We start from the raw sequence: 25,977 nt of genomic DNA on the forward strand, positions 1-25,977 counted from the left end.
CAGTTCTACCCTTCCCTTGGGGCATGTGCAGGAAGGAAACTCTTCCTTCTGTTCAGTGGAAAAAAGCCCACAGACCTGCATGACCTCTTGTAATTCATCCAGCTGCTGCCTCCCTTAATGGCAGACAGTTTGTATTAGCAATCAGAAGCCAGGGAATGTGCCTTTTCTTAAATGTCTGTGTTGCAGCACACATTTTGTTGGACTGCATCCCATCTAAGACATTATCTTTAATCACTGGTAGCTCTATTGGACTTTTTTTTTTTTAAAGCCCAGTTATGGAGGGCTTTTTGGTTTTATTTCTTTTTTTTTCCTTTTAAGGGACAGAAAGTAGTGCATAGCTGATGTTGGACAGCTTCATTTGTATGCTTTCCCTTCCACCCTAAATTTGGGGCAAGATTTAGTAGTGGAGAATTTACTCTAAGAATTTAGTACAAAGTCATTTTGCATTAAGGCAGAGAGGACTACTGGTAGTCTGAATTCAAGAGGGTGTTTTCTAACATTGCTGAAGTATACACTGTATACTAGCATTATCCATTTATCATTTTCTGAAAATTCTTGGGAAGTTTCAGTATAGAAAATGAACTTTTCTGTTTATGGAAACAGTTCTGGAAAACTGCTTTTTCCAAGTGATTTACCTGCTGAAATAACAAATAGTGGTTTCTTGTTTACTTGTCTTGTTTACTTGTCACATCAAATCTAAACTCAGACCAACTTCCAAGGCCTTCCAGCTATTGTCATTCCTGACTCTCTTAAATCTCATCTTTTAGTATGAAGCTATTGATATAACCAGACTTATTCCTTTACAAATTCCTGCTTGTTCTTGGCTCTGCACTACTGCTTATGCCTTTCCACTTCTGAAATGTCCTCTCTTCTCCTGTCTACTTTCTTCAAGTGCTAGCACTCAGAATTCCACTCTCTTGAGATGCTATTTCTGGGTGGAAAGTAGATAGTCACTTATCATTGATATTATAGATGGAATTTTGAATCAAGTATTAAATGATTTCTGAGATTCCTTCCAACTTAGAATTTCTGTGATTCTGACAAACTCTTAACTGTTGTTTGATTATTCCTTTATTCTATGCCTTTTATATGTAGTCCTTATATGTAGAAGTTGCTTACTAATTGTTCTCAAATTGTTTTACCAAATGTATGTTTTGACTAATCATTGAACTGCAAGCTCTTTGAAGGCAGATATCATGTCTTTGTATTTCCTTATTCTCCTCTTCCTGCTTCTCCTTTGTCACACAGACATATTAAAGAAATATTTGATGAATTATGAACAATATCTAGATATCTCATCCAAAATACCTTTTCCTTGTAAAAGAAGATGAAGTATAGGGATAGTCTAATGGTCAGAGGACTAACCTATGAACAAATCCATTTAGTTATTATTATCAATTCTACCACTGATGGAAATGGACATGTCATTTTACCATTCCATGTCAGTTTTCTCATTCATCAATTGTGGACAGTATTTTCTACTTAATTATTATTGAATCTTAATATTGTAACAAATTTAAAAGAGGAGTGCTATATAAAATACAGCCCTGTGTAAGATATACAAGATGGACACAATCTGTTTCTTTCCCTTGCAAATTTGCCTTTTAAGGTCAACCTTAGTAATGAGATTTTGCTTTTGGAATTTCATCAACATTGCAAATAAGTCTGGCATTATACAGTAATGACTATATGCAAAGTTTGGAATATTATAGATGCTTCCTCCTTCAAGACACCCGTTATTTATCTGCTTAGTATGTTCTTCTACTCACTGATAATCTTTACCTCATCTCTTCACTTCCTACGGTATGCTTCCTGCTTTAAAAACTTATAAATAGATCTGTCAGTTATTACTCTATCATTCCTCTCCTATTCATGTTCAGGTTTTTTAGATGTGCTTTGTCTTTCCTTGCTCCAAATTTTTTTCTAATTATCTCTTTAGTTTTTTTTTCAGTCTAGCTTCTGGCCTTACCATAGTATTCAAATTACCTCCTTACTTACAAGTAACTCACTTATAGACAGATCCCAAGATCTCTGTTTCTTTCCTAGACTTTCTGGAATTGATTATCCTTTCTGTATTGCAGTCCCTCTCTGTCTCTGGCATCTTTTGCCTTGCCAAATCTTGGTTATTATGTTATCTTACCGATTAAATTTTAGGAATTTCTATCATTTATTCCCTTTTCCTCCCCTCTCAACTTAATTGTGGCCTCTTTGGGGGGTATTTTTCACTTCTACTAGTTTCTTCACAAAGTGGCTCCATTCAAATGGCGGCTTCTGTTAGCTGGATCCACAAAACTCAAATATATCTTTGTGTGTTTGTCTTTTTCCTTTTCTCCAGATCTCTTAACTATCTTCAGGATTTCCATTGCCTGATAGCTTGGTGCTGCCTTAAACTTAATTTGATCAAAGCTAATCTCCTAGCCTTTAAAACTTTAAAACTAAACTTTTACTATTTCCCCATTATTGCAGATACCAATACCTGTTTCTCAAGTCTGAAATCTTGGGCCAACCCATTGTGGCAGTTCTTTCTATTAAGTCTCCACTTATAATTAATCTTAAATCCTTCTTTGCTATATAGATTGAATTTGCTTTTCCTCTAAAGAATGACATGATAGAAACACAAAAACTTTAGCTAAGAAATTATTTAGTAAGTCTCAGAGGAATACAAGAAGAGTAATAGGAGCAGGTGATTTCCTTGCTCAGTGTACTGAAGGTAGCTATTTGTTGACTTGATAATAATAATAGAAAGCGCTGTTGTTTTCTTGGGAGGAGTGTCCAAAAATCTAACAAACAACCTCTTAAGACTTAGAAAAACAGATGACAGCTACCCCTGGTTGTACAAATGACACAGAAGGAACCTAAAAATTATTGCTAACAATTATCAGAACTTAGGCAAGAAACTAAAGGCCATATGGGCATAGCTTGTGTTTCCTCACTGTTCTTCATCAAAGGAAAGGTATTCAGGAGAGAAAAATTAATTTGGGAAGTGAAGTGCTGGCAGAGAAAGTGGTACTTGAGAATAGGATTTGGATTTCTGTATCATATCTTGCAATGTAGAAATGACTGGTTTCCCACCAAATATGGAATGTGCCTGGCATAAGCTAGTAAGAATACTTTTGCCAGGTATCTTGCAAATCTAATCAAAAAGGGTTTAAATGAAAAAGGATGGTAGAATAAGAAAACTACCTATATATATTCCCCAAATTTAATACTTTAGAGATGAGAAGAAAGAAGATAATTTACAGAAATTCACAGATGACAGTATCTCTCCCCCTACCCCAAAAAATTCTTTTTTTGGTAGTGCTAACCATGGGATCTATTGTTTATACACAAATGCCCAATGCTTAAGCCACAAACAAGAACCAAAGATTTAAATGCAAAGAGACAAATTTGACCTCAGAGGTTATCCATGAGACATGGTGGGATAGAACTCATGCTTCAACCATGGCTTTGGATGGATGTGCCTGATATAAAAGAAATAAGATAGGTGTAAATGTGTGTCTGTGTGTCTGTGTCTGTGTGTTTCAGTGAGTGGAGGTGGGAAGAAGTAGCAGTGTAAATGAAGAAGGGATACACAAATTTCCTCCTTACTTGAATAAATGTCTTATTTTTGCATCTAGCTTATAGGAGATAATTTTCCTTAACTTTCCCTTCTCCCAGTGTATTCCCCTTCCCCTCTCTCTACATTCTTCTCTTAAGATCATTAAGATATAAGAGAAACATTCCTAGTCCCTATCAAATTAGATTCTTTGTATGATTCTCTGATAATGATATGGTCCAGAGGAATTATATTATTCTTTCTCTCATATTTGGATTAAGTAATTTATCCTTCTTTAGTTTATCATTGATGTTTCATGTTTACCTTTTTGTTTCTCTAAATTCCTGTTTGAATTTCAGAATTTCTACATAGCTTTGGTCTTTTCATCCAAGAATGTTTGCAAGTTTTCTGTTCCATTAAAAATCCTTTTTTTCCCTTGTAGAATTATATTTTTTCCCTGGGTAAATTATTCTTGGGTATAGGTCGTATACATTATTCTTGCCTTTCTAGAATATCATATTGTAAGTTCTTCACTCTTTTTTTTTTTTAAGTGATGGCTGCTAAGTTGTGTATGCCCCTGACTGTGGTTCTCAGTACTTGAATTCTTTCTCTTTGGCTGCTTGCAGCATTTTTTTTCCCTGAAAATTGTATGTTGGCTATAATATTGCTAGAAATTTTCTTTCAGGCTTTCTCTCAGAAGTTGACCAATGGATTCTTTCAGTTTTCACTTTGCCTTCTGGTTCTAAGAGATTGGGTAGTTTTCTTTTAAGATTTCTTGAAATATGATGTGTAGCCCTTTTTCTGGTCATGGTGTTTAGATAGTCCAAAGATATTTAGATATTTTCCAGATCATTTGTATTTGCTTTGAGATATCTTACATTTTCTTCTATTTTTTTTCCAGTCTGTTGACTTTGTTTTAATATTTCTTGTTGTTTTATGGAGTTATTGGATTCTGTTTGGCTCATTCTAATTTTCAAGGAATTTGGTGCTTAGGTAAGATTATGTATTTCTGGTGCCAAACTATTAATTTCTTTCCCAGTTTCTTCTTCCATAGTTGTTTTCCATTTTTTCCCTGTAGTACTCTTATTTCATTGATAAGAACATTTTGAATTCTTTTTTTAAAAATCTTGATCTCTTCTAGAAATTCTAGTTAAATTTGTGTCCATGTTGTAAATTTTTTTTGAAGCTTTATTGTTGATGTTTTATAATCATTTTCTTCGGATTTTGCACTTTAGCATCTGTTACCATAATAGCTTTTTTATGGTGAAATTTTTGTTTTATTTGTTCATTATTCTAGTCTTTTTCCTGATTTTGAAATACATATTAGGGCTGGACTCTGCTTCATTCTAAAGGAAAGGTATGAACCTTCGCTGCTTCCTTAAAGTATTGAATGTTATATTATCTCAGCATATCAGGAACAGCTCAGGTTGGGAACCTACACGATTTTAGTGCTCTCAGAGTAATGTGATCCAGTGCAAAGTCTTACATTGCTTCCCTGGTTTGAACTCCGCAAATTCCTGACTTGGATTTGGGTCTCATCAGTAGTAAACTGTTAAACTCTTACTGTACTGAACTAATATCAGCCATCTGGGAAGTAATGCTGGATCTGAGGCATAGAACTCTGGTCTGAGAATCCAAGTTATTCCTCTGCAGCCTTTGGATTGGGCTAGCTTCTAGAAGTGAAACTGTTCTGTTTCTGGAGTTGAAGTGCTGTTGTTTGCCTCTGAACTTACTGGTTCTCTCATTTTCTGAGATAGATTGCTTCCTGGGTACAGGTTCCCTTCTGCAGTTTGTCCTGGATCTCTGACCAGAAACTGGGTAGTGGGAGACAACACTCAGCACCAGTTCTTGCTCCCTGGTTTCCCCAATCTGACCATTCCTTTTGTCCCAGAGCAATGGATTCTGTTCAAAGCTTTTGATCATTATTCCCTGAATGCACAAAATAACTTCATTCCTCCTATTTGTCACATACCATCTTTTTTTCTTTTTAAATCATATCTCAAACCTTCTCTCCAGGAAGCTTTCACTGATTCATTCACATACTCTCTATAAATTGATAACACAATCCCTGATCTTCCTCATTATTAATCTTTTTTTCTATTCTTATATTTATATTTATTTATGTTAGCTAGAAACATTCTGTTTTCCATCCTTTTCTATTAGATTGTAAGTTCTTGAGCATAGCGAATGTATTTCCTACTTAATAAATTGAGTCCTCTCTGAGTGCTTACTACAATGCTGTTCTATTTCTGACTAGAGACTGCATGCCTTTCCTCCCCCAATACTTGCTTGCTTCCTCAGTATAGCACACTGACTGTTTTTTCCTCTCTGGCTCTTGGCAGAGCTGAGTTGTTGTACCATGAAGGCTTTAGCAAGAGTACTTACTTCCTCCTGGCATTGACTTCCTGTTAAAGCAGTACAGTTTGTCAAGACAGCCTTGCACGTGATAAAATCCAGCTTGGGGAGGCTCGAGCTGGTTGCTTGGCAGCTAAGCTCAACTGTGAGTTGAGTCTTTTTCCAGAAGTACAGGATACAGAATTTGTTTTGGTCAGGTAATGATTTTTTCCATTTATTTATGTAAAAGAAAGAGAAAGATATAAAAGTTTTGACTCAGATAATTTATTAATCCTTAATTCTTATTTTTGTCAGTCTTGAGGTTGTTTCTTATTTCCAATTTAAAATAGCTTGTTCTATCATCTTTGCCCTAGTCTTCTTAGAATGCAATGGAAAAGTATTTATTATGCACTTACTGTGTTCCAGGTATAGAAGAGCTGCAAATAGAAAAAGTAAAAGCCTCTGTCAAAGAATTTGTATTCTAATTTGGGCACTCATACATTTAGGGGATTTTAACTGAAGGACACATAAAAAGGCTTAATGGTCCTTAGGGTATATTGGCATCGCAGATGACAAAGCCAAGGAATGAATGAAGCTGAACGAGAGTTCAGCAGCAGAACAGATGGCAGTGTCCCAAAGTCTGACAGAGACAGGAAAGATGATAAGGTCCAAGATATGACAAATGATACTTGGTAGTCTTTCCAGGATTATAATTAGAAAGGTTTCAATTAATTGAATTGATTGCTTGTAGGACTTGACTGTCAAACATGCAGTGATCTTTTCCTTTTCCTTGAAGATCTGAGGAAAGGTAGAATCCTCAAAAGTCATAGTCCAAAGGTGGCTGCATAGGAGTCTTCTCATCCTCAGACATCAGAGAGTGTGCCTGCAGGTATCTCAAGAGTGAACTCTCCTCCCAGTGACTGCTCAGCCTTCAGACACAGGGTTGTCTCTGCTTCTGCTTGTGGTAACCTTTTGCCACAGCTTTGTCCTAGATCCAAGGTGGACTTGAGCCAAAAGGGTCTTATAAAAACAGACTCTTAAGGTGTAGCATAGAGCTGGAGTTTCTTTGCTGGGGCTGTAGCGTATACAGGAAGCTAGATTAGAATATGGGGACTACAGGCCTAGGCTAACGGAAGCACAGTTAACCAAAATTCATAGAAGGAGATTGAGCACAGCAGCAGAATGCAAACAGAATCTTTTTAAACTCATGACCAGTGTTTTCTTCTTTGGGGTTCAGAGTTAGGGTAGGAGCTCAGTGGGTTAAGGACTTTGACAAAGAGAGAGTGGGGTAAATGTTCCAGGATTATATCACTTCATTTCAGGAATTTTGCTATCTCCATCTTTTAGATAAGAATCTCACCTGAGATTCTTATAGTTGCTTATCTTTTTGGAAGACTTTTTCAACTATTTAAATTAGTAATCTTAATAATCGAAGAAGCTAGAATTGAGGAATCCTTAATCTTCAGGGTTTTTTTTTTCTCTTGAAAATGTTCAGTTGTACAAAGGTAGTAATTAATTGTGTATTAGGTATTTGTAGGATCTTGTACCCCGCAGGAAACTCGACTATTCGGTGAGTTAGTTCCAGTCTATATGGGCCCATTTCTTCCGCCTTCTGCTAGTTGCATGTATAATCCTAAGGAAGTATATTAGTTCCACCTGAAATGATTTTGGAAAAATGGGCTAAATGACTATTGATTCTGTTCTGGCCCATTGATCTACTGAAGAATGATGATTCCTAAAACAGTTCTTCTCCATATTAAGGATGATCCTCAGTTGATTGAGCCATGAGTCCTGATAGTATGGAAAAACTAAGATCCTTCATTTCTGTTTGTAATGTTCTCTTTAAAATGTAATGTTTTCTTGAGGTCTTTGGAGGCAGCCTTCGTTTCAATTCAGTAATCACCACAAGTACAACCAAGTGTTAAAGTCCAAATCCTTTATTATCTCTTTCAAAGTCATGTCTCCTTTACTTGGGGCTCGGCTAGTTTTTCTGGAGGCCTTCTGGAGTCTTGGTTTCAGTGGATAAGCGAAAGAGAAGAACCTACCACCAAGGTGGTGTGAGATGGGATGAATCTGTCTGAGTCCAAGGGCTTGTCCTCCTGCCTTCTGTCCACTTGTCTCTGAATCTCTGAATCTCCCTGGCTGAGGCTTCTATCTTATATACTACACACTGAGTACAAGCCAATCATTATATCACTAGGAAACCATTATTTGTTTAGGATTAAATCAATGCTAAACTAGATTTAACAATTGTCTCCTTAGTTCCACTTAGTACCTTATTTCAAGCTCTGGCCCATAACATCTCCTTGCAGGATTAAATCAATCATACTGAACCATGTTAAATTAGATAACTATTATTTCTATCAATTTCACTGACTTAGTACCTTGTAAGAATCCTTTGTTTCAAGTTCAGAGTTCTAGCCCATAACACTTTCTTAAGGAATAACAATGACTGAGGAGATAATTTTTAGTAGATCTTTAGAAATTTAGTTCCTATTTTCTGCAGTGCCTAGCAGATAACTTAGGTGTTGAAGTAGTTTTGCTCCTTTCTTCAGGCTCTATGCAGCATTTATTGAAGAGGGATTTATAGATCTCTTTCTACAAACCTGTTATATGACTTATGTTTCCATGGCTACGTTTCCATCTTTTAAAATGGGACATCATGTACTATATGCCATTGAGGTCATTAGATTATACTGAGCAGCAGATGAGTTGCCAAGACTGAGGAAAAAAGATTTTTGGGGGAATGTAAGGTTAGTTTATTCTCACTATAATTGAGAATATAGGTTTCCATAGTCAAAAAAAAACTAGATTTCTAGATAGAGGACTCTTTGCATTTTCTATTTCTTAGTATCCTATTTCAATCTTTTCCATTTATTCTTTCAGACTAATTCCTCCCCGCATCTTGGAGTGCCCAAGCAGGTCCGGATCAAAGCTTCTCAGTCTATGGGGGATGTAAATACCATCTATCAGCCACCAGAGCCCAGAAGCAGGCATCTCTCTGTCAGTAAGTAACTCCTTCTGTTCATCTTCATTATACTGTTTTTCCTCTCTTTATTGATACTTGTTCCCAGTGTTCCTCTTCCTGCTTTTCTTACCCCTCCCCCTTGCTTCATCAGTCTTGATTTCTTTTGCTTTCTCTTCTCCCCTTTTATCCCTCATTTTTTTTCCCTTTCTTCAACAATTTCATTCTTGCTCCTTTTTCCATCCTATTTCTTGACTTTGAACTTTATGTGAAAATTGGGCTCTTTTCACCTTGGGTTGGGATTGAGCGTGGTGCACCATCCCAAAGCTCAGGCTTTTTCATCTTTGTTGTCAGAGCTAGTTGTGGGGGTCTGCAGTTCTTCCCAGGTGGAATTATCCTGGGAGAGGTGTGGTCACTCCTCTCCTGGTCTGCAGTCTAGTCTTTACCCAGTAAGGGCCCATTTCCCTGCAGCCAACAAACTGATTGGTGCCAGCAAAAGGTCTCCTTTAATCTCTTTTTGACCAGGTGTCAGATCTTGTCTCTGGGCTGTGAGCTCCTGAAGTTGATAGTGTAGCAGCTGTTGTCTCTCATTGGGGAGGGTACCAAACTGGCTTCCACATTTAGGATTCAAACATCATAACCACTTCCTAAGTTTTCTTAGCCTCATCCTGACCGCTTGTTGTCTCTATCACTCCAAAATTTGATTTGAAATGATATTTTAAAGTTGTTTAGAGCCCAGCTTCTTAAACTGTGGTTTGCAACCCCATGTAGGATTTCATAACTGAATGCGGGGGTCACAAAATTATGATTTATCATCAGTAAATGTTTGATTTGTGTAACTATTTTCTATGCCTGTATAGTTAGGATCATGTAAAAGTTTCTTGGGCAAAAAAGGAGTAGTGAGTGAAAAAAGTTTAAGAAGCCCTGGTTTAGAAGAGAATGTTGAGGGAATTCAGCTAGCTTGCCTCTAACCTGCCCTTCCTTTCTTCAACAGTCTCACCAGCTACACTTATTCACAACAGTCCTTACCTTAAAGGATGTAGGTAGTTGTCATGAAAGAAATGGAATTTGAACACATGAGTTCCAGTTCCAAATATTATTTAGGAATTTTGAATGTCTTTCCTCCCCCAAGGAAAATATTTATAGATGAAGTTCTTAGAGATCTTGATACCAGAGTGTTTTGAGAAGGAGATGTGTTGATATTGATAGTGTGGTTTTGTTTTGTTTTGTTTTTTCTTTTATTGTTCAATTACTGGTTAGCTAAAAAGAGATTTAGGTTTCAACAGGGAAAGAAGCTTCTAACATAGCTCTCTGTGGGAAAAAAATAACATACCGAAACTTATCACTCTGTAGAATTCACTATCTTTGGGACTAGATTCCTGGAGTCTGAGTAACAAGATCTAATTTGGGGATGACATAATATGTATAAGAAACCTTACCCTTCTTTCTGTTGAGTTTACTGGCCAATCTATAACTATAAAGTGTTTTAGTTGTCTTTATGACAATTTTTCTTATAGTATATTATGAAGTAATAAAGTAGTACCTATGATCAATATGATACTAATTTGTTTTGTTTATATGATACTAATTTGTTTTGTTTAACTCTATTTGTTTATTATAAAACAGGTGAATGTGAGAATTAGGGTAAATGATATGAAAGAAAAGAGTGTCAATAGAATATGTAAAAATATGCAGAAAGAAGCTTCAGAGAGAGAGACGAGAAAGATTGGTGGAGTACTACCATGTTAAACTAGATGTAATTTTTTTTTAAATTGTGCATAGTAGATTTATGGTTTCATATGCAATCTTCCTTATTTTGGTATACAGAAATATTTATTTGCTGATGTTTGCCAAGTCCATAACGAAAAAATTATTTAAAATTTTTTAAAATAAAATTTTAAATGTGTCTGATGTTATTTATACAAAACAAATCTTTTAGTTAACATTACTCAGTTAGACTCAGATATTTATCTATAGTTTAGGCTGAAGAAGAAACCCTCCAACTCTTCCAAAGCACCAGGGGAACCTGACTGTTTTCTGTAAAGCAGTATTGAGATGAGTTTTGAAGATTTCTCACTGGGTCAGCTACTTGAACTTGTCTAAAAATGGCTTACTTTGAGGGAGGTGCAGAATAAACATATCACTAAATTTTGACTTATTTAGCAGTTTTTTGACTTTAGGCAACCACTGATAGTATTACTGGACTGAAAGCATGTATGTAAGCATTTAATCATTCTTACAATGTCCACCTTTGCATTGAAATCACTGATTATTAGAGCATATATTGACTTAGTTTGGAAGTACTTATCAAGTTCTTAAAATATTCTCTACCTTTTTGTTTTCTGAATCAAATGTTAACTTATAAGATGTAGTTATCTTCATATTTTTTGCTTATGTTTATTATGAACACCGTAAAGTTTACTAACCAAAGTATGATAGGGATTAAGACTGATCCTGTGTTTTCATTGTTATGAGAAATTTCTGGGTGAGAAAATTTGCCCTGATATTTCAGGGTGGCGTTTTTTCTGCAACATATAGTGTTAGAGAATTGCCTAGAATACTGAGAGGTTCAGTGATTTGTCCAGTCACACAGGTAGATTATGTCAGAGATAGGAACCAAAGTATCCCATGAAATATTTCTTACTCCCTCTGGAAGATACAGTGAAACCAAATCTTCTTATTCTTTTATTTGCATTTCCAAGGAGAACCCATGAATCATCCTTTAATTTAAGTGTAATTTCTTTAAGTTCTAGTTTTATTTATCATGGGAATGTCAGTATTGATATAGTTCACTTTTTCCAGTGATAATTCAGTTTATTGGTATTTAGAGCCCTCGTATTGAGCATCAGTAGTTAAATTAATGTGTGTGTGTGTGTGTGTGTGTGTGTGTGTGTACTAAAAAACTTTTTTGGGGGGATTCTTTGCCCTGTTTTTACTACTCTTCTATCTCTGGAAGCAGAAGGAGTCATACAGAATTAAGATCCATTTAAAAATTTTCCTTTGTTTTATGAGTTACCATGGTTAAAAACCAGTTACTAAATGACCATCATTTTGATGATGAATTCCTTCATATCCTGATGCCAGGAATATATTCAAAGGCTTTCTAACTTTGCAGAATTTGCCATAGCTTATGTTCCTCGGACATAGTTTTCAAGAACCTAAAACCACTGCCATACCATGAGTACTTATTAGAGGGAAACTTGGTGAAGCCTGAAACTTATAAGAAACATTGAATATAGCTATATATATATATATATAAACATGTGTGTGTATATGTGTATATATACATATATATATACACATACACTATTGACTAAGAAATAAGAAATTTAATCTATTTTGTTTTGTTTTGTTTTTTACAGAGATCCATGATCTCTTTAATGAGGGTCCTCTCTCCATTAGTACACATTGCATTCTCTAAATATCTTCTTAGCCTATGTGACTTTTATATGTGTTTTACCATAAATCTCTAGCTCAATATCCTCCTAGATCTTGTTCACATTTCAAGCATATAATTATAGGCCTAGGGCTCTTATCCTTCACTTTAGCTTCATGTCCACAAGTCTCAGAGATAGAAGAAACCTCAGAGATTTCCTGACCTCATTATACCTAAACAAGATTCTTCTAAAAACATCTACAACAAATGAAATCCAGCCTTTCTTTGGAGACCTTCACTTAACTGAAGCAGGGGGGAGGAGAAGGCAATCATTTCCTGAGGCAGTTCATTCCTTTTAGAGAACTCTAATTGTTAGGAAATTTCACCTTATATCAAGCCTACATCTTTCTGTCTTCAACTTCCACTTTCTGCTCCTTCTTTTGGTCTCTGGGACTGTGTAATGTAAGTCTAATATTTTTTCCCAGCTGACAATTCAAATATTTGAAAAATAGTTATCAAGTGTTCTCCTCTCCAGGTTAAATATCCCATTATTTCAGCTGGGAAGGCATAATTTTGAAATATCTCACCATCCTATTCACCCTTTTCTGATAAACTAGAAGAGTGTCCAGTAACCTTTCTAAATTGCTCCTTAGAACTGAACATGTTCATATGATCTTACATGGGGAATATCACTTCTTTAGTCCTGGACACTATTCATTTCTTAAGTAGCCTAAGAGCACATTAAATTTTTTTTTTGACTGCCATTTTTATACTCTAAGCACATATTAAGTTTTCAGTCTACTAAAAAACCCAGATATGTTTTCAGACAATCTGTAGTCTAGCCTTTCCTCCCTCATCTTACACCTCTGAAGTTGATTTCTTAATTTGGTATTGACTCACTCCATAGAATATCATGCCTTTCCTTCTTTTCAGCTGCCTTGCTTGTATTGTTTTTCCCCATTAGATTATAAATTCTTTAGAAGGCAGAGACTGGCTTTTTTCTCTCTATTTATATTCCTGCAAATAGTACAGTATCTGCATATAGTAGGCATTTAATAAATGTTTATTGAGTTGAAATAAATTTTTGAACCCCAGTATAAGATTTGCATATATCCTTATTAAATGTAACCTTATTAAATTCAATTCAGTATTCTGGATTGCTCTTTGAGGATCCTGACTCAACTGTCTCACATGTTAGTTCTCATTACAGAGTTCATTATCTGCAAATTTGATAAAGATCTTGTGTATGCTTTTATCTAAGTCATTGACAAACATGTTAAACAGAACCAGGCCAATGATAGAATCTTAGGGCTTGACCTTGAACTTCATTGAATCTAGTCATTCAAATACCAAATACACTAAATAGTACTACCTTTTAGCATACATTTCACCATTTTAATATTGACTTTGTCACTATTTTCTACAGAAATTTAATAATTTTCATAATCTTAGAGTTAAAAGGACACAGAAATCTTTTAATCCAATCCATATAAGACCAGGAAGTCTTACTTACTTTTCACAGCATCCCACCTCCATCCAGAGATGGGAAAAGGTAGTCTTGAGACAAGGCCCTTGAAGGAGGTAACAGATAAAGCAGTTACATCTCTGAGGAAACAAAAAAAATCCCAAAGACTAACTCAGCCAGCAAATAGTTGATTTTCTTGTCAAATATAAAGAAGTGGCCATTAAGGGCATACCAATCTAAGGTGTAAATTCATTTGCAAAACACTGTGGAGGTTAAATGTAAGGTTCAAAAACTTAACATAAAACTGCTGTCAAGTCATTTAAGGAGCGCTTTGGAAACTGAAAGAAAGATATTAAATAACTGAATAATGAAGAACTTTTTAATAATGATTTTTATTTTTAATTATAGCAGAACCAACACATTTAAAATTTTAATATTTACCTCAGTGTTTGCTCAGTATATCACTTGAAGAAGTGGAAATGACATGTAAGGCTAACTCAGAAAGAGTTTTTGAGATCAAACCAAGTACATACAAACAAGAAATCTGGCTGAATACATACATTCCTGAAGCACTGAAGGATCATTTTGCAAGCTAGTGAGGAAAAAAATATAAAAAGAAGAGGAAAGAGGAAATTTACTTCTTTCATCTTTATAAGATAATGAATTATAGATGATTTATAGGCAGTCTTGCTGAAAATATGACAAAAAAAATGAAGCATTTGCAGGAAATGTTGTATATGTTCACATTCACACAATTGACTGAAAAGTGTAAAAAATACAGGCTCAGACTATTGCTTATTAATTTCTTTTTTTTTTTTTATTGCTTATTAATTTCAAAAAATGCTTTTAACCTTGTGAGAGCAGAAGACCTCTTTAAAGGCTTTTTTCCAACAATACATGTCTGCATATATTACAATCATTAAGGATTCTTTGATAAGCAACCACAGAAAAAACTCTGTTCAATGAATTTTCAGTTATTAATACCAAGCAAGATATATGACAAGGAGATGTACATTTGCAAAAAGTATTTTTTAAGAAATGTCGGATATAGACTCAGAGATTTTATAGAGATTGTAAGGTTTTTAGATGCTCCTATTTTTAGATAACATTATGCTTGTTGCATCAAACCCCAGGAGGTTATAGAATGTCCTGGATAAGATTATAACTATTCAAAAGTTTGGCTTAAAAGCTACTCCAAAAAAAAAAAACAAAACAAATGGACAAAGAATTCACATTGTTCATACTGATAAGAAGTTGGATTAACAATCTTTTGAGTTAGTATATCTATCTAGGACCGCCACTGCAGATAGACAAGATGGGCCCAGAATTGAGGAAAGCAGGTTAGATTACATTTAGGAAATTGTGAAGTGCTTTTAATGATCCAAGGCTGCTCCTTGACATACAGATTCCATCTTTTTAACACCACTGTTCTGGTGATACTACATGACCACAACTCCTGGAAACCATGATCCCTGAAGAATAAAAACTATGGACGACCCAGAAGGCAATGAAGTTACACATCCTGAACATAAATGGGATACACATATTTCTAGCAGTGTTCTACACCCAAGTATTTACTTGTTTTGCTTAGATATACATCTTTGTTATAAAGGAAAGTTCTGTTGGCGTGAGGAAAAACAAAGTCATTGGAAAATGATTAGCTAATAAGAAAGAAAAGAATCAATGAAATAATTTATTTAAAAAAAAACACTTTAATGTAACTTATGGACAGCTCATACATTGCACTTACACTCATAAAATGTAAAATGACCAAGCAGAAGATTCCCAACATATGGTTAAGTCCTCATTAGAGAATCCATGAGAAAATATGGATCAGGAATACATAAAATGAGAACTTAGAAGTGATTTGCAGACTGTGTCAATGAGAGGAAATGAAATCAGATCCGTTGAAGCAGTAAAAGCATTCTACTGATCACTGCAGAATACAAAGTTGTATAAGACATTATCCTTGACATCAAAGCAGGGTCTAGTAGATGGTCTGGTAGAGAAGGGAAGGCAAGTATATAAATATTTACAATATAAGGCAGTAGGGGATAAAATCATTTAAATGATTGTAAAATACCATAGGCATTCAGATAATAGAGAGTCATTATGCCTGAGATTATTTTGGAAAATTTCATAAAAGAAGTAGCAGTAGAGTTAGACTTTGAGAAAGGAATAGGTTATCCAGGTAGTGAGATTGGCTCATGTGAGTTCATACACCAACCTCAGGAGAGCCTGGGAGAAAATGGCAAAAGGCTTTTTGAGCTTTAATTTCCAGTCAGGGACTTTCACTTTTTCCAATACATGCTGTGGCTTGCAGAGAGCCAGCTACTATCTGATAGGCATCGGGCCAGGGGTTATTGTACACAGGCCAACATCTGTGGACAGGAAAAGGAAGTCTCCCTAAACCAATGTCTATCAGAGGAAGTTAATGGAAAAACTAAGAACTGGCAAGATTACTCCAAAGTTTTTTCAGTTTTATGTTTATCTTCAGAAACTGTAGGAATTAGTTAAAAATGTGTAAGCTGTCAGAAGCTTAGTGAGGAAGAGGGTGAAAATAGGGCAGAGTGAATAGTGTAGGTTAAAGGGCCATTCTAATGCTCAGCTAATATTTATAAGTCATAATGGTAAGCCTCTGCTGGATACAACAAACCAAACAAGAAATCTCAATAGAAGTCTTCTCTCTATCTCCTAGAGAGCAAAACCAGCTAGGGAATTCTAGGCTCTCCAGACTCTTTCAGTCTCATATTTTCCATAGGTGTTAGTGTTAGTGTCAGAGGACTTCTCTTGTCACTATCAAAAATTAAGAGACTAGGCTTTCTCCAAAGGTAGGATATGCCTCAAAATTTCTCATTGGACCCTAGACCATCCAGCTCACAGGGAAGAAGCCTAATTGTCAAGTTGCCATCTCTCTATAATCTAGAGGGTCTTGTCAGATATCTGTGTCTGTTTCAGTCCATCACAGCACAGATCTTGCTCCAAATCACCTTGTTGTTAAGCCTCTCAGAAGAATCTTCCCTGAGAATCTAAGATTTTTATGGCCCAACTTCTTGTCATGACTCCATATAGGATCTTATAATTAAATATGGGGGTCACAAGATTGTGATTGATTATCAGTAAATGTTTGATTTGTATCCTATGTTTTATATAGCCAGAGTCACATAAAAATTTCTCAGAAGAAAAGGGGTCACAAATGGGGAGAGTTTAAGAAGCCCTGGTCTATAACACATTTGGCAACTGAGTCAGTAGCGTACTTCTGCCAGTAACAAGCACAAAGTGAATCAGGAGAGAAAAGGATGACGGCCCTGAGTTTGCACCCAGAGAAGGTAGTACCATAGAAGGAATGCTCTTCTTAGTGTCACGAGAACCGAGCTCAGGTCCCTATTTGGGCACTCATGCCTGGATAACCACAAGCTTTACTTGTGGAACTTTACTTTCCTCATCTGTAAAAAGAAGGGATTAGACTAGATGGACTCCTTGAGTGCCTTCCAGTTCTTTATCTGTTATCCTTATCGAAGTCACGTGGTGGCTGTGTGAATAGAAGTAAGATATGTGGTGTATCACAGAGGTAAGAGATATGATGGTAGAAAGAAGTCAGAACAGCAAGCATTTATTATGGACATGATATGAATGATGACCCAAAGCAAAACCAAACTTGAAGCAGTTAGCGACAAGTATTCATAAAGAGCTTTTAATATTACATGCCAGGTATTGTACTGTGTATAAGGGCTAATAACATAATGAAAGAAACTATTGCTACATTTAGGGAGCTTGCATTCTAACTGGGGAGACAAATCCATCTACAAGTAGATACAAAATTAATGTAAAGATAATATTTGCAAACAAGATAGTTTGGAGGCAGGGGAGCTCTCTCAAAGTAGTTGGAGAGTATCAAGAAAGGCTTTATGTAGACTGATAGTTCTTGAGCTATATTATAAAAGGAAAAAGGGATTCTGTAAGGTAGAGGGAGTACATTTTAGGCATAAAGCATGGCTGGTGAAGAGACATGGAGGTGAGAGATGGAATGTCAGGTGAAGAACAGAGAAGGCCAACTTGGTCTTGGAGTTTTAATGGAGGAGTAATGTATAGTGAGATTGTAAAAACAGATTGGGGCCAGATTATATAAGCTTTAAAAGCTAAACAAAGGAATTTATGTTTTATCTTAGGGATGATAGAAAGCTACTGGAGTTGATTGAGTAGTGTTAGAAAATACTAATAGCTCCCCGAAGTCAGGAGGACCTGAGTTCAAATCTGATCTCAGATACTTGATACTTCTTAGTGACCTTGGGGAAGTCACTTAACCTCAATTGCCTCACCCCCCCCAAAAAAATACTAATAGCCGAGTTGTGGTCAGATCTGAGCTTATGGAAAATCACTATTGAAGAGAAGGGAAATTTGAGTCCAGGAGATCAGTTAGAAGTGTTGCAATAATCCAAGCAATTTGTGATAAGAAGCAAGATATGTGGCATATCACAGAGATAAGAGATAAGAAAGTAGAAAGAAGTCAAATCAGATCAGCAGGCATTTATTATGGACATGATATGAATGGTGACCCAAAGCAAAACCAAACTTGAGAAGAAGCAGTTAGCCACAGGAGGAGATACAGAACAGATCAGTGTCATAAAAATCCAAAAAGGGAAAAATATCCTGGGGAAGAAACTGGGGGGTAATCACATGCAGCAGGTTGATTAAGAAGAATGAGGACTAAGAAAAGACATTATTCTTAGCAGTTAATAGATCACTGGAAGAAGCTTTGGAATAGATTCTATAAGAGAGTGAGATAGGGGATTGATTAACACAGAATAATAACACTCTTTTGCTGAAGTGAGTGCCTGGTTGAAACTGGTTTAACATGACTTTTTAATGAAACTTGTCAGGCCAGCAGGTAAGGCTGTGATTCTTCTTCTGGCCCCATTCAGCGGCAGCTGGTTAGGACAAAAGGAGGCTGATGGGAGGAGTAATCCAGAGCTGAGGTTTGATAAGGAATAATAAATAAGTAGCAATAGGACCAGGGGAAGAGGAATTCCCCTTCCGTTAAATAGCCAAATCTTTAATCAATGAAAACTGTAACAGAATTTCCACTATTACTTTCAAAATCCTGAACTGGTCATTTTTTCTAGACTCTTTCTAAGAGAGAAGAGAATATTGTCAGCTTCCCAAATGATTCTGGTTAAGAATGGTGTTATGCCATTCTGAAGAGCAATTTGGAACTATGCCCATAGAGCCATCAAACTGTGCATGCCCTTTGACACAGCAGTGTTTCTGGGCTTGTATCCGAAAGAGATCATAAAGGAGGGAAAGGAACCCACATGTGCAAAAATGTTTGTGGCAGCCCTTTTTGTAGTGGCCAGAAACTGGAAACTGGAGAATAGCTGAATAAGTTATGGCATATGACTATAAAGGAATACTGTTGTTCTATAAGAAATGATCAGCAGGATGATTTCAGAGAAGCCTGAAGAAACTTACATGAACTGATGCTGAGTGAAATGAGAAGAACCAGGAGATCATTGTAAACACCAACAAGATTATATGATGATCAATTCTGATGGACATGGCTGTTTTCAGCAATGAGATGATTTAGGCTAGTTCCAATGGTCTGCTGATGAAGAGAATCACATACACCCAGAGAGAGGAGAAAACTGTAGGGATTAAGTAAGAATCACAATATAATTCTTTTCACCTTTTTTTGTTGTTGTTTGCTTGCTTTTTGTTTTCTTTCTCAATTTTTTTTCCTTTTTGATCTGATTTGTGCAGCATAATAAATGTGGAAATATGTTTAGAAGAATTGCACATGTTTAACAGATTACTTGCTATCTAAGGGAAGGAGGTAGGGAAAGGGAGGGAGAAAAATTGGAACACAAGGTTTTGCAAGATTGAATATTGAAAATATCTTTGCATGTATTTTGAAACTAAAAATTTATTAAATTTTATTAATTTATTAAAAAGAAGAAGAGTCATGTCGTGCTCAAAGGATTTGAATAATTCAAGTGATAAGGAGTAGGTAGAGAATTCTGGACCTTTGTTCCAACCCCAGCTTCTATCTGAGTGACTTTGGTCAAATAATGTCCCCTCTTTGAGTTTTGATTTCCTTACCTGTGGTTGGATTTGGTGATTTCAAAGCCTTCCTCAAGCTATTTTATTTTCTTACTTCATTGTGAATTATAATGTTTTTATTCTAGATTGGGAATTTTAGAAAATGCGATCTATATATGCTTATCAATTAAAATTTGTTCTCTAGAGTTTATTTTGTCATATGGCTTAATCTAAGCTCTTATATATGCCTCATTTTTGACTGAGTCATGTTTTTCTCAGGATAGGACTTGATTTGCTTCTGGAGCTAAGATTCCAAAGGTTATAATTGGAGGAAGCCATGGCAATATAAGGAAATCTGGGACTACTTTAGAGATTTGTGCTGGTTTTTTTTTAGTTAATGGAGCCATTGTAATTCTTGCAACTTATAGTATATATGAAGCTTGTTCAGGGGTTGGAAACTCTGGACTTGCCCCACTACACACTTGTTCTTTTCCTGCTGCTCATTTCTCTGAACTTTTATTAAAAACTGTTATCAAAGATACTTAATTGTCTTTTTGTGCTACAGGCTCCCAGAACCCTGGCCGAAGCTCACCTCCCCCAGGTTATGTGCCAGAACGTCAACAGCGCATCGCACGACAGGGATCTTACACCAGTATTAACAGTGAAGGGGAATTTATTCCAGAGACTAGTGAACAATGTGTGAGTATGAAGGTGTAGGAACCACATAAATATGTAAAACCTTGTATGTTGACCCAAAGGTAGATAGAGCCTGATTAGAATTTGAATGATACTTGGGGAGATTATCATCTGAGACCAAGACACCTGATATAAAACAGTAATGATTTAAAATTCTAATAAAGGTAGGTAAGGCTTGCAGACTGTTTCAGATTGCCCTTTTGGGGTTACTCAATGTTGATAATATTACCTCATCTATTTTCTGAATCTCAATTTTTCTGGTTCATAATCTTTTTTTTTTTTTTTTCACTCTATTAAGCCCAATAGGGCTCCAAGGGATTGAGCCACAATAAGTTCACAATATACTGATTTGTAAATCAGAACTTCAACTTCTTAATTTAAAGAATGATGTGCTCTTCCTGGGAAGGTTTTCCAAGATACTATTCTTAATTTCTAGCCATAGAAATAAAGTTTAAAAAATAATAATAATCATGAAGTTGCTTACTGAAGGGGAATCAGAATGAGATAATTTTAATCAAGCATTTAATAAGAGCCTACTGGGAGTACAAATATAAAAAAGGAAAGTTTCTGTTCTTAAGGAAGCTTATATTCTATCAGAGGAGACTTACAGTGTAGTGGACAAATAACAAGCATGCATACACACACACACACACACACACACACACACACACACACACACACACACACACATATATATATACATATATATATATATAAAATATACAAAAGAAATACAAGATACATTTTTGGAGTGAGGCACAAATAGCTGGGGCTTCATGTAGATATTCCTTAAGCAGAGATTCTAAGAGGTAGTTGCCAAGCAGAATTTTATTTCCAGGCATGGGAATGGCCAGTGCAAAAGTGTAGATGAAAGATGAAGCGTCCTGTATTAAGGAAAATAAAAAGGCTAGTTTGGCTCAACCTGGGTAGGAAAGAGATTAATATTTATTATATTATGTAACTATATAACATATAATTATCTCCTTTGAGGTTGAAAATTTTGACAAGTTGGGGTTAGATTGTAAAGGGCTTTAAAAGATAAATAGAGGAGCTTGTATTGGATCCTAGAAACAATGGGGAGTCACTGAAGTTTGCTGAGGCAGCGAGTGACATGGTCAGATTTTCACTTTAAGAAAATCACCTTGACAACTCTTTGGAAGATAGATTGGAATAGAAAGAATCTTGCTGTAGGAAAACCAGTGAAGAGACTGCTATAGCAAATCTAGGCAAGTGGCAATGAAGCTCAGAATGGGGTTAGTGACCATGAGCAAAGCAAAAGCGACAAATATGAAGTAGTTACTATTAAGCTTTATCAACTGATTAGATATGTGAGATGAATAGGAGTGAGGATTTGGAAAATAGCAAAGAGGGTGTGGATCTTGTTGACCCGAAGGATGGTGGCCTCTCATCAGTAAAAATTGTTTGGAAGAGAGTTGGATTTTGGGAAACATAATGAGTTCAATTTTTAAGTTTGAGATGTTTATTGAATATCCACTTTAAAATGTCTAGATAAGTCCAGTGGAACTGGAGAGAGAACCTCAGGTTGAATATATAGATATCTGAGTACTTTAGAGATAATAAATTTATAAATAGGAGTTGATTCAATCACTAAGTAAGAAAGTAATGAATAAGAAGTATTTAGCAAAAATACAACATTGATGCAATTTGACATAGTTTTTCCACATTTATCTTGGAGATATGCTGATGTTAAGAGAGGATCTCTTGACTACTCATGTGTTGACTTTCATACTTAGGCTACTAGGAATCTTTTTCAGTGTACAATCAAGTCTCTAGGATGAGTTCAGTAACTTTTAAGGAAAAGCATTAGTCAAAGCATTTAGTCATGTATTTATAGTGTAGGGACTTAAGGAAAAGGAGCTTTGAAGTGGGAGCTGATCACTTCAGTTTTTTATTTATATATATATTTATATTTATATATGTGTGTGTATATATATATATATATATATATATATATATATATACGTATGTGTGTGTATACACACACACACACACACACATACATACATACATACATACATACAGCATTGATCACATTCCTTCTCTTTCTCCAAACTTCTTCTTGGTAAAGAAAAGTTTAGGTGAGGGGAAAAGAGGAGAAATGGAAGAGTATGTGATGGAAGGAAAAATACATAATAGTGAACTTAAATGAATGAATTTAGAAAAAACAGAAGAGACTAGTAGAGTGGATTAGGAAGCAGAATTAAACGATATTTTTTGAAAGCATCTTAAACACTTCAAACAAAAAGATGCACACAATAAAAATGAAGAGTTGGAGCATAATTTTATCTCTTAGATTAATTTTAAAAGCCAGACATAGCAGTCATGATCTCATGCAAAGGAACACTAAATATAGACATAGCAGACAAATTACATTATGCTTACAGTCACCATGGATAATGAAATTCAATCAGTATTTAATACAGATTTTTAGCATCTGAATAGTTAAAAGAAAAATTTATCAAACTATAGGCATACATCAGTTTGCCTTTTCTCCACTTAAGACCACATTTTTTTATCCCCCCAACTCCCACTCTCTCAGTTGAGAATCTTGATTCTTTACTTAAAAAAAAAAAAAAAAAAAAGGAGGCCATTCAACCTAAGTTTCCCTCAAAATTCCTTGAGATTAATTCCTACTCACTTTTCCTTTCCCTCTCAAGTCGCTGACAAAATAGTAGCACTTCTCTTTGCCAAACTTAGCCTATGTGTGCTTAATTTCATCCCTTCCTATCTTCAAGAGATTGAATGCCCAATCATCCCACCCTCCATTTCTTGAATCCTCAACTTCTCTCTATCACATGACTCCTTCCCCCTCACTATCAAATATGTCTAAGTCTCCTTTATCTTAAATAACCTTCACTAGACCCTACTGCCCTCTCAATCGATTTTTTCCCTTTCTTAGCCAAATTATTTTTAAAAGTTGTCTGTACTTGCTACCTCTTCTTTCTCTTCTCTTACTCACTCGTTTTAACTCTGCATTCTGGCTTCTAACCCTAACTTGACTCCCCAAAGTTATCAGTGATTTCTTAATTGCCATATCTGATGGTCTTTTCTCAGTCTTAATCTTTTTCAATTTTTATCTGCTACATTAGTCACTACTGACACTTTTCTCCAAGATATTTTTACACACACACACACACACACACACACACACACACACACACACTCTTCCTCTTTTGTAGCCTCATCAGTTCCCATGGTTTAACTATCATTTCTATACAAGTGACCCTAGATTTAGCTAGTTCTAGCGGTGTTATGGGCCAGAACTTGAAACAAGGGACTAAATGGAACTGAGGAGACAATGGTTAAATCTAGTTTAGCATTGATTTAATCCTACAACAAATAATGGTTTCCTAGTGATATAATGATTCGTTTATACTCAGTGTAAAGCATGTAAACTAGGAACCTCAGCCAGGATTAATTCAGAGAAATTCAGAGGGCAGAGAACACAGGTGGGAGCTCAAGCTCTCGGAATCAAGGAGAGAGATAGGCCCCTAAGAAAGCTAACAGGGCCCCAGGAAAGGAGACAAAACTTGGAAAGAGAGAATAAAGGATTTGGACTTTAACCCCTGACTACTCATGTGGTGATTACTGAACTGAAAGAAAGGCTGCTCCCAGAGACCTCCAGGAAACCCAAACAGAGAACATTACATTTTGGTGCCCGTACTACTACATAGCTCCACTGAGCTTTAGTTCTAAATTACCAGTTGCCTTTTGGAGATTTCAAATTAGATATCCTGAAGACATTTTTTTCCAGATGGTATTTTATTTTTCCAAATACATACAAAGATAATTTTCAGCATTCACCTTTGTAAAATCTTGAGTGCCATTTTTTTTTTCCTGTCTCAAAATAGCAAGCAATCTGATATAGGTTAAACATATGCAATTCTTCTAAACATATATATATATATATGTGTTCTGCACACACACAAAAAGATCAAAAAGGAAAAAAAAATAAGAAAAAAATAACAAACAGCAGCAACAAAAGGTGAACTTACTATGCTTTGATTCATATTCAGTCTACATAGTTCTTTTTGTGGATGTGGATGGCTCTTTCTATCCCAAGTCTATTTGAATTGCCTTGAATTACCTCATTGTTGAAAAGAGCCACATCCATCAGAATTGATCATCACATAATCTTGTTGCCTACTCATTTCATTTATCATCAGTTCATGTAAGTTTCTCCTGGTCTCTAAAATCATCCTGCTAATCATTTCTTATTGAACAATAATATTCCATAACATTCATATATCTAACTTATTCAACCATTCTCCATCCATTCAGTTTCTAATTCCTTGCCTATACAAAAAGGGCTGCCACAAACATTTTTGCACACGTGGGTCCTTCCCTTTTTTGCGATATAGACCCAGTAGAGACACTGCATCCTGAAGACATCTTAAATTCAATGTGTCTAAAACAACTTAATACCTTCCTAAACTTTTCATCTCTTCAAGACTTCCCTATTTATATTGTAGGCATCACCATCTGTTTAATTTTTTGGGTTCTTATTCTCTTGGCATTTAGATCTCAGTATTTTCTTAACTACTCACTCTCCCTCATCCCACATTTCCCAAATCTTGCCATTTCTACCATCACAGAATTTTGCATACAAACCTTTTTGCCCAAGAAATGGTTAAAAATATCATAAAAAAAGTAGAGACAGCTAATATTGTGTAAATATAGTCAACAAACCTTTATTAAATGCCTACAATGTGCCAAGTATTATTCTAAGCACTGGGAATACAAAAAAAAGGAGGATTCTCAAGAAGCCTCCAGTCTGATGGAGAGAACAACATAAAAACCATCTGTCAGAAGCAGAAGGCACTAGCATTAAGGAGATAGGGAAAGCCTACTTAAACATGGAGGATTTTAGCTGGGACATGAAAGAAATCCGGGAAGCTAGGAAGCAGAGGGGAAGGGGAAGAGCATTCCAAGCAAGGGGCGTACAGCCAGTGAAAATGCTTGGAGTGAGAAGATGGAAGTATCACTACATCAAAGTGTGTGGAGCTGAGTAAGATAGATGAGAAAGATAGAAAGGGGCAGATTATGAAGGCCTTCCATCTGCCAGGCGTAGTTATATGGTGTTTCTTTACAGATGCTGGATCCTCTAAGCAGTGCTGAGAACTCCGTGTCAGGAAGTTGTCAATCCTTGGACAGATCAGCAGATAGGTAAGTAGTATGACCAGCCACAGTAGGGTTTTGTTTTTGTTTTTATACCAGTAGATTGAAGATTAGTTAGCTAATCCTCCTCAGTTCTGTTTGCTTTAGCCAAGGTTCTCCCAAAAGGAACTGCCCATGTGGGGACAAACTTCACTTTCCTGGAGAAGAAATTTATTACTACAATACTATCTAAACTAATCTATTTATTTAATGCTATACCAATGAAACTCCCAAGAAACTATTTTACTGACTTAGAAAAAATAACAAAAAATTCATCTGGAAGAACAAAAGGTCAAGAATTTCAAGGAAATTAATGGAAAAAAAATACAAATGAAGGTGGCCTAGCTGTACCTGATCTAAAACTGTATTATAAAGCAGCAGTCATCAAAACC

The 25,977-nt window shown here is 35.7% G+C and overlaps 1 protein-coding gene across 2 annotated transcripts in view; it reads left to right on the forward strand.

The window, feature by feature from the left end:
• Positions 1–25,977, forward strand: part of MAP3K3 (mitogen-activated protein kinase kinase kinase 3) — a 90,872-nt gene that overhangs the window by 44,214 nt on the left and 20,681 nt on the right. For both annotated transcript variants that reach the window (XM_051994961.1, XM_051994962.1), the window contains 3 exons: positions 8,756–8,876; positions 20,277–20,410; positions 25,521–25,594. In XM_051994961.1, coding sequence (XP_051850921.1) covers positions 8,756–8,876; positions 20,277–20,410; positions 25,521–25,594 — 329 coding nt within the window. The remainder of the gene's footprint in view (positions 1–8,755; positions 8,877–20,276; positions 20,411–25,520; positions 25,595–25,977) is intronic.

The sequence above is a fragment of the Antechinus flavipes genome, chromosome 4, assembly GCF_016432865.1.
Source record: "Antechinus flavipes isolate AdamAnt ecotype Samford, QLD, Australia chromosome 4, AdamAnt_v2, whole genome shotgun sequence".
NCBI lineage: Eukaryota > Metazoa > Chordata > Mammalia > Dasyuromorphia > Dasyuridae > Antechinus > Antechinus flavipes.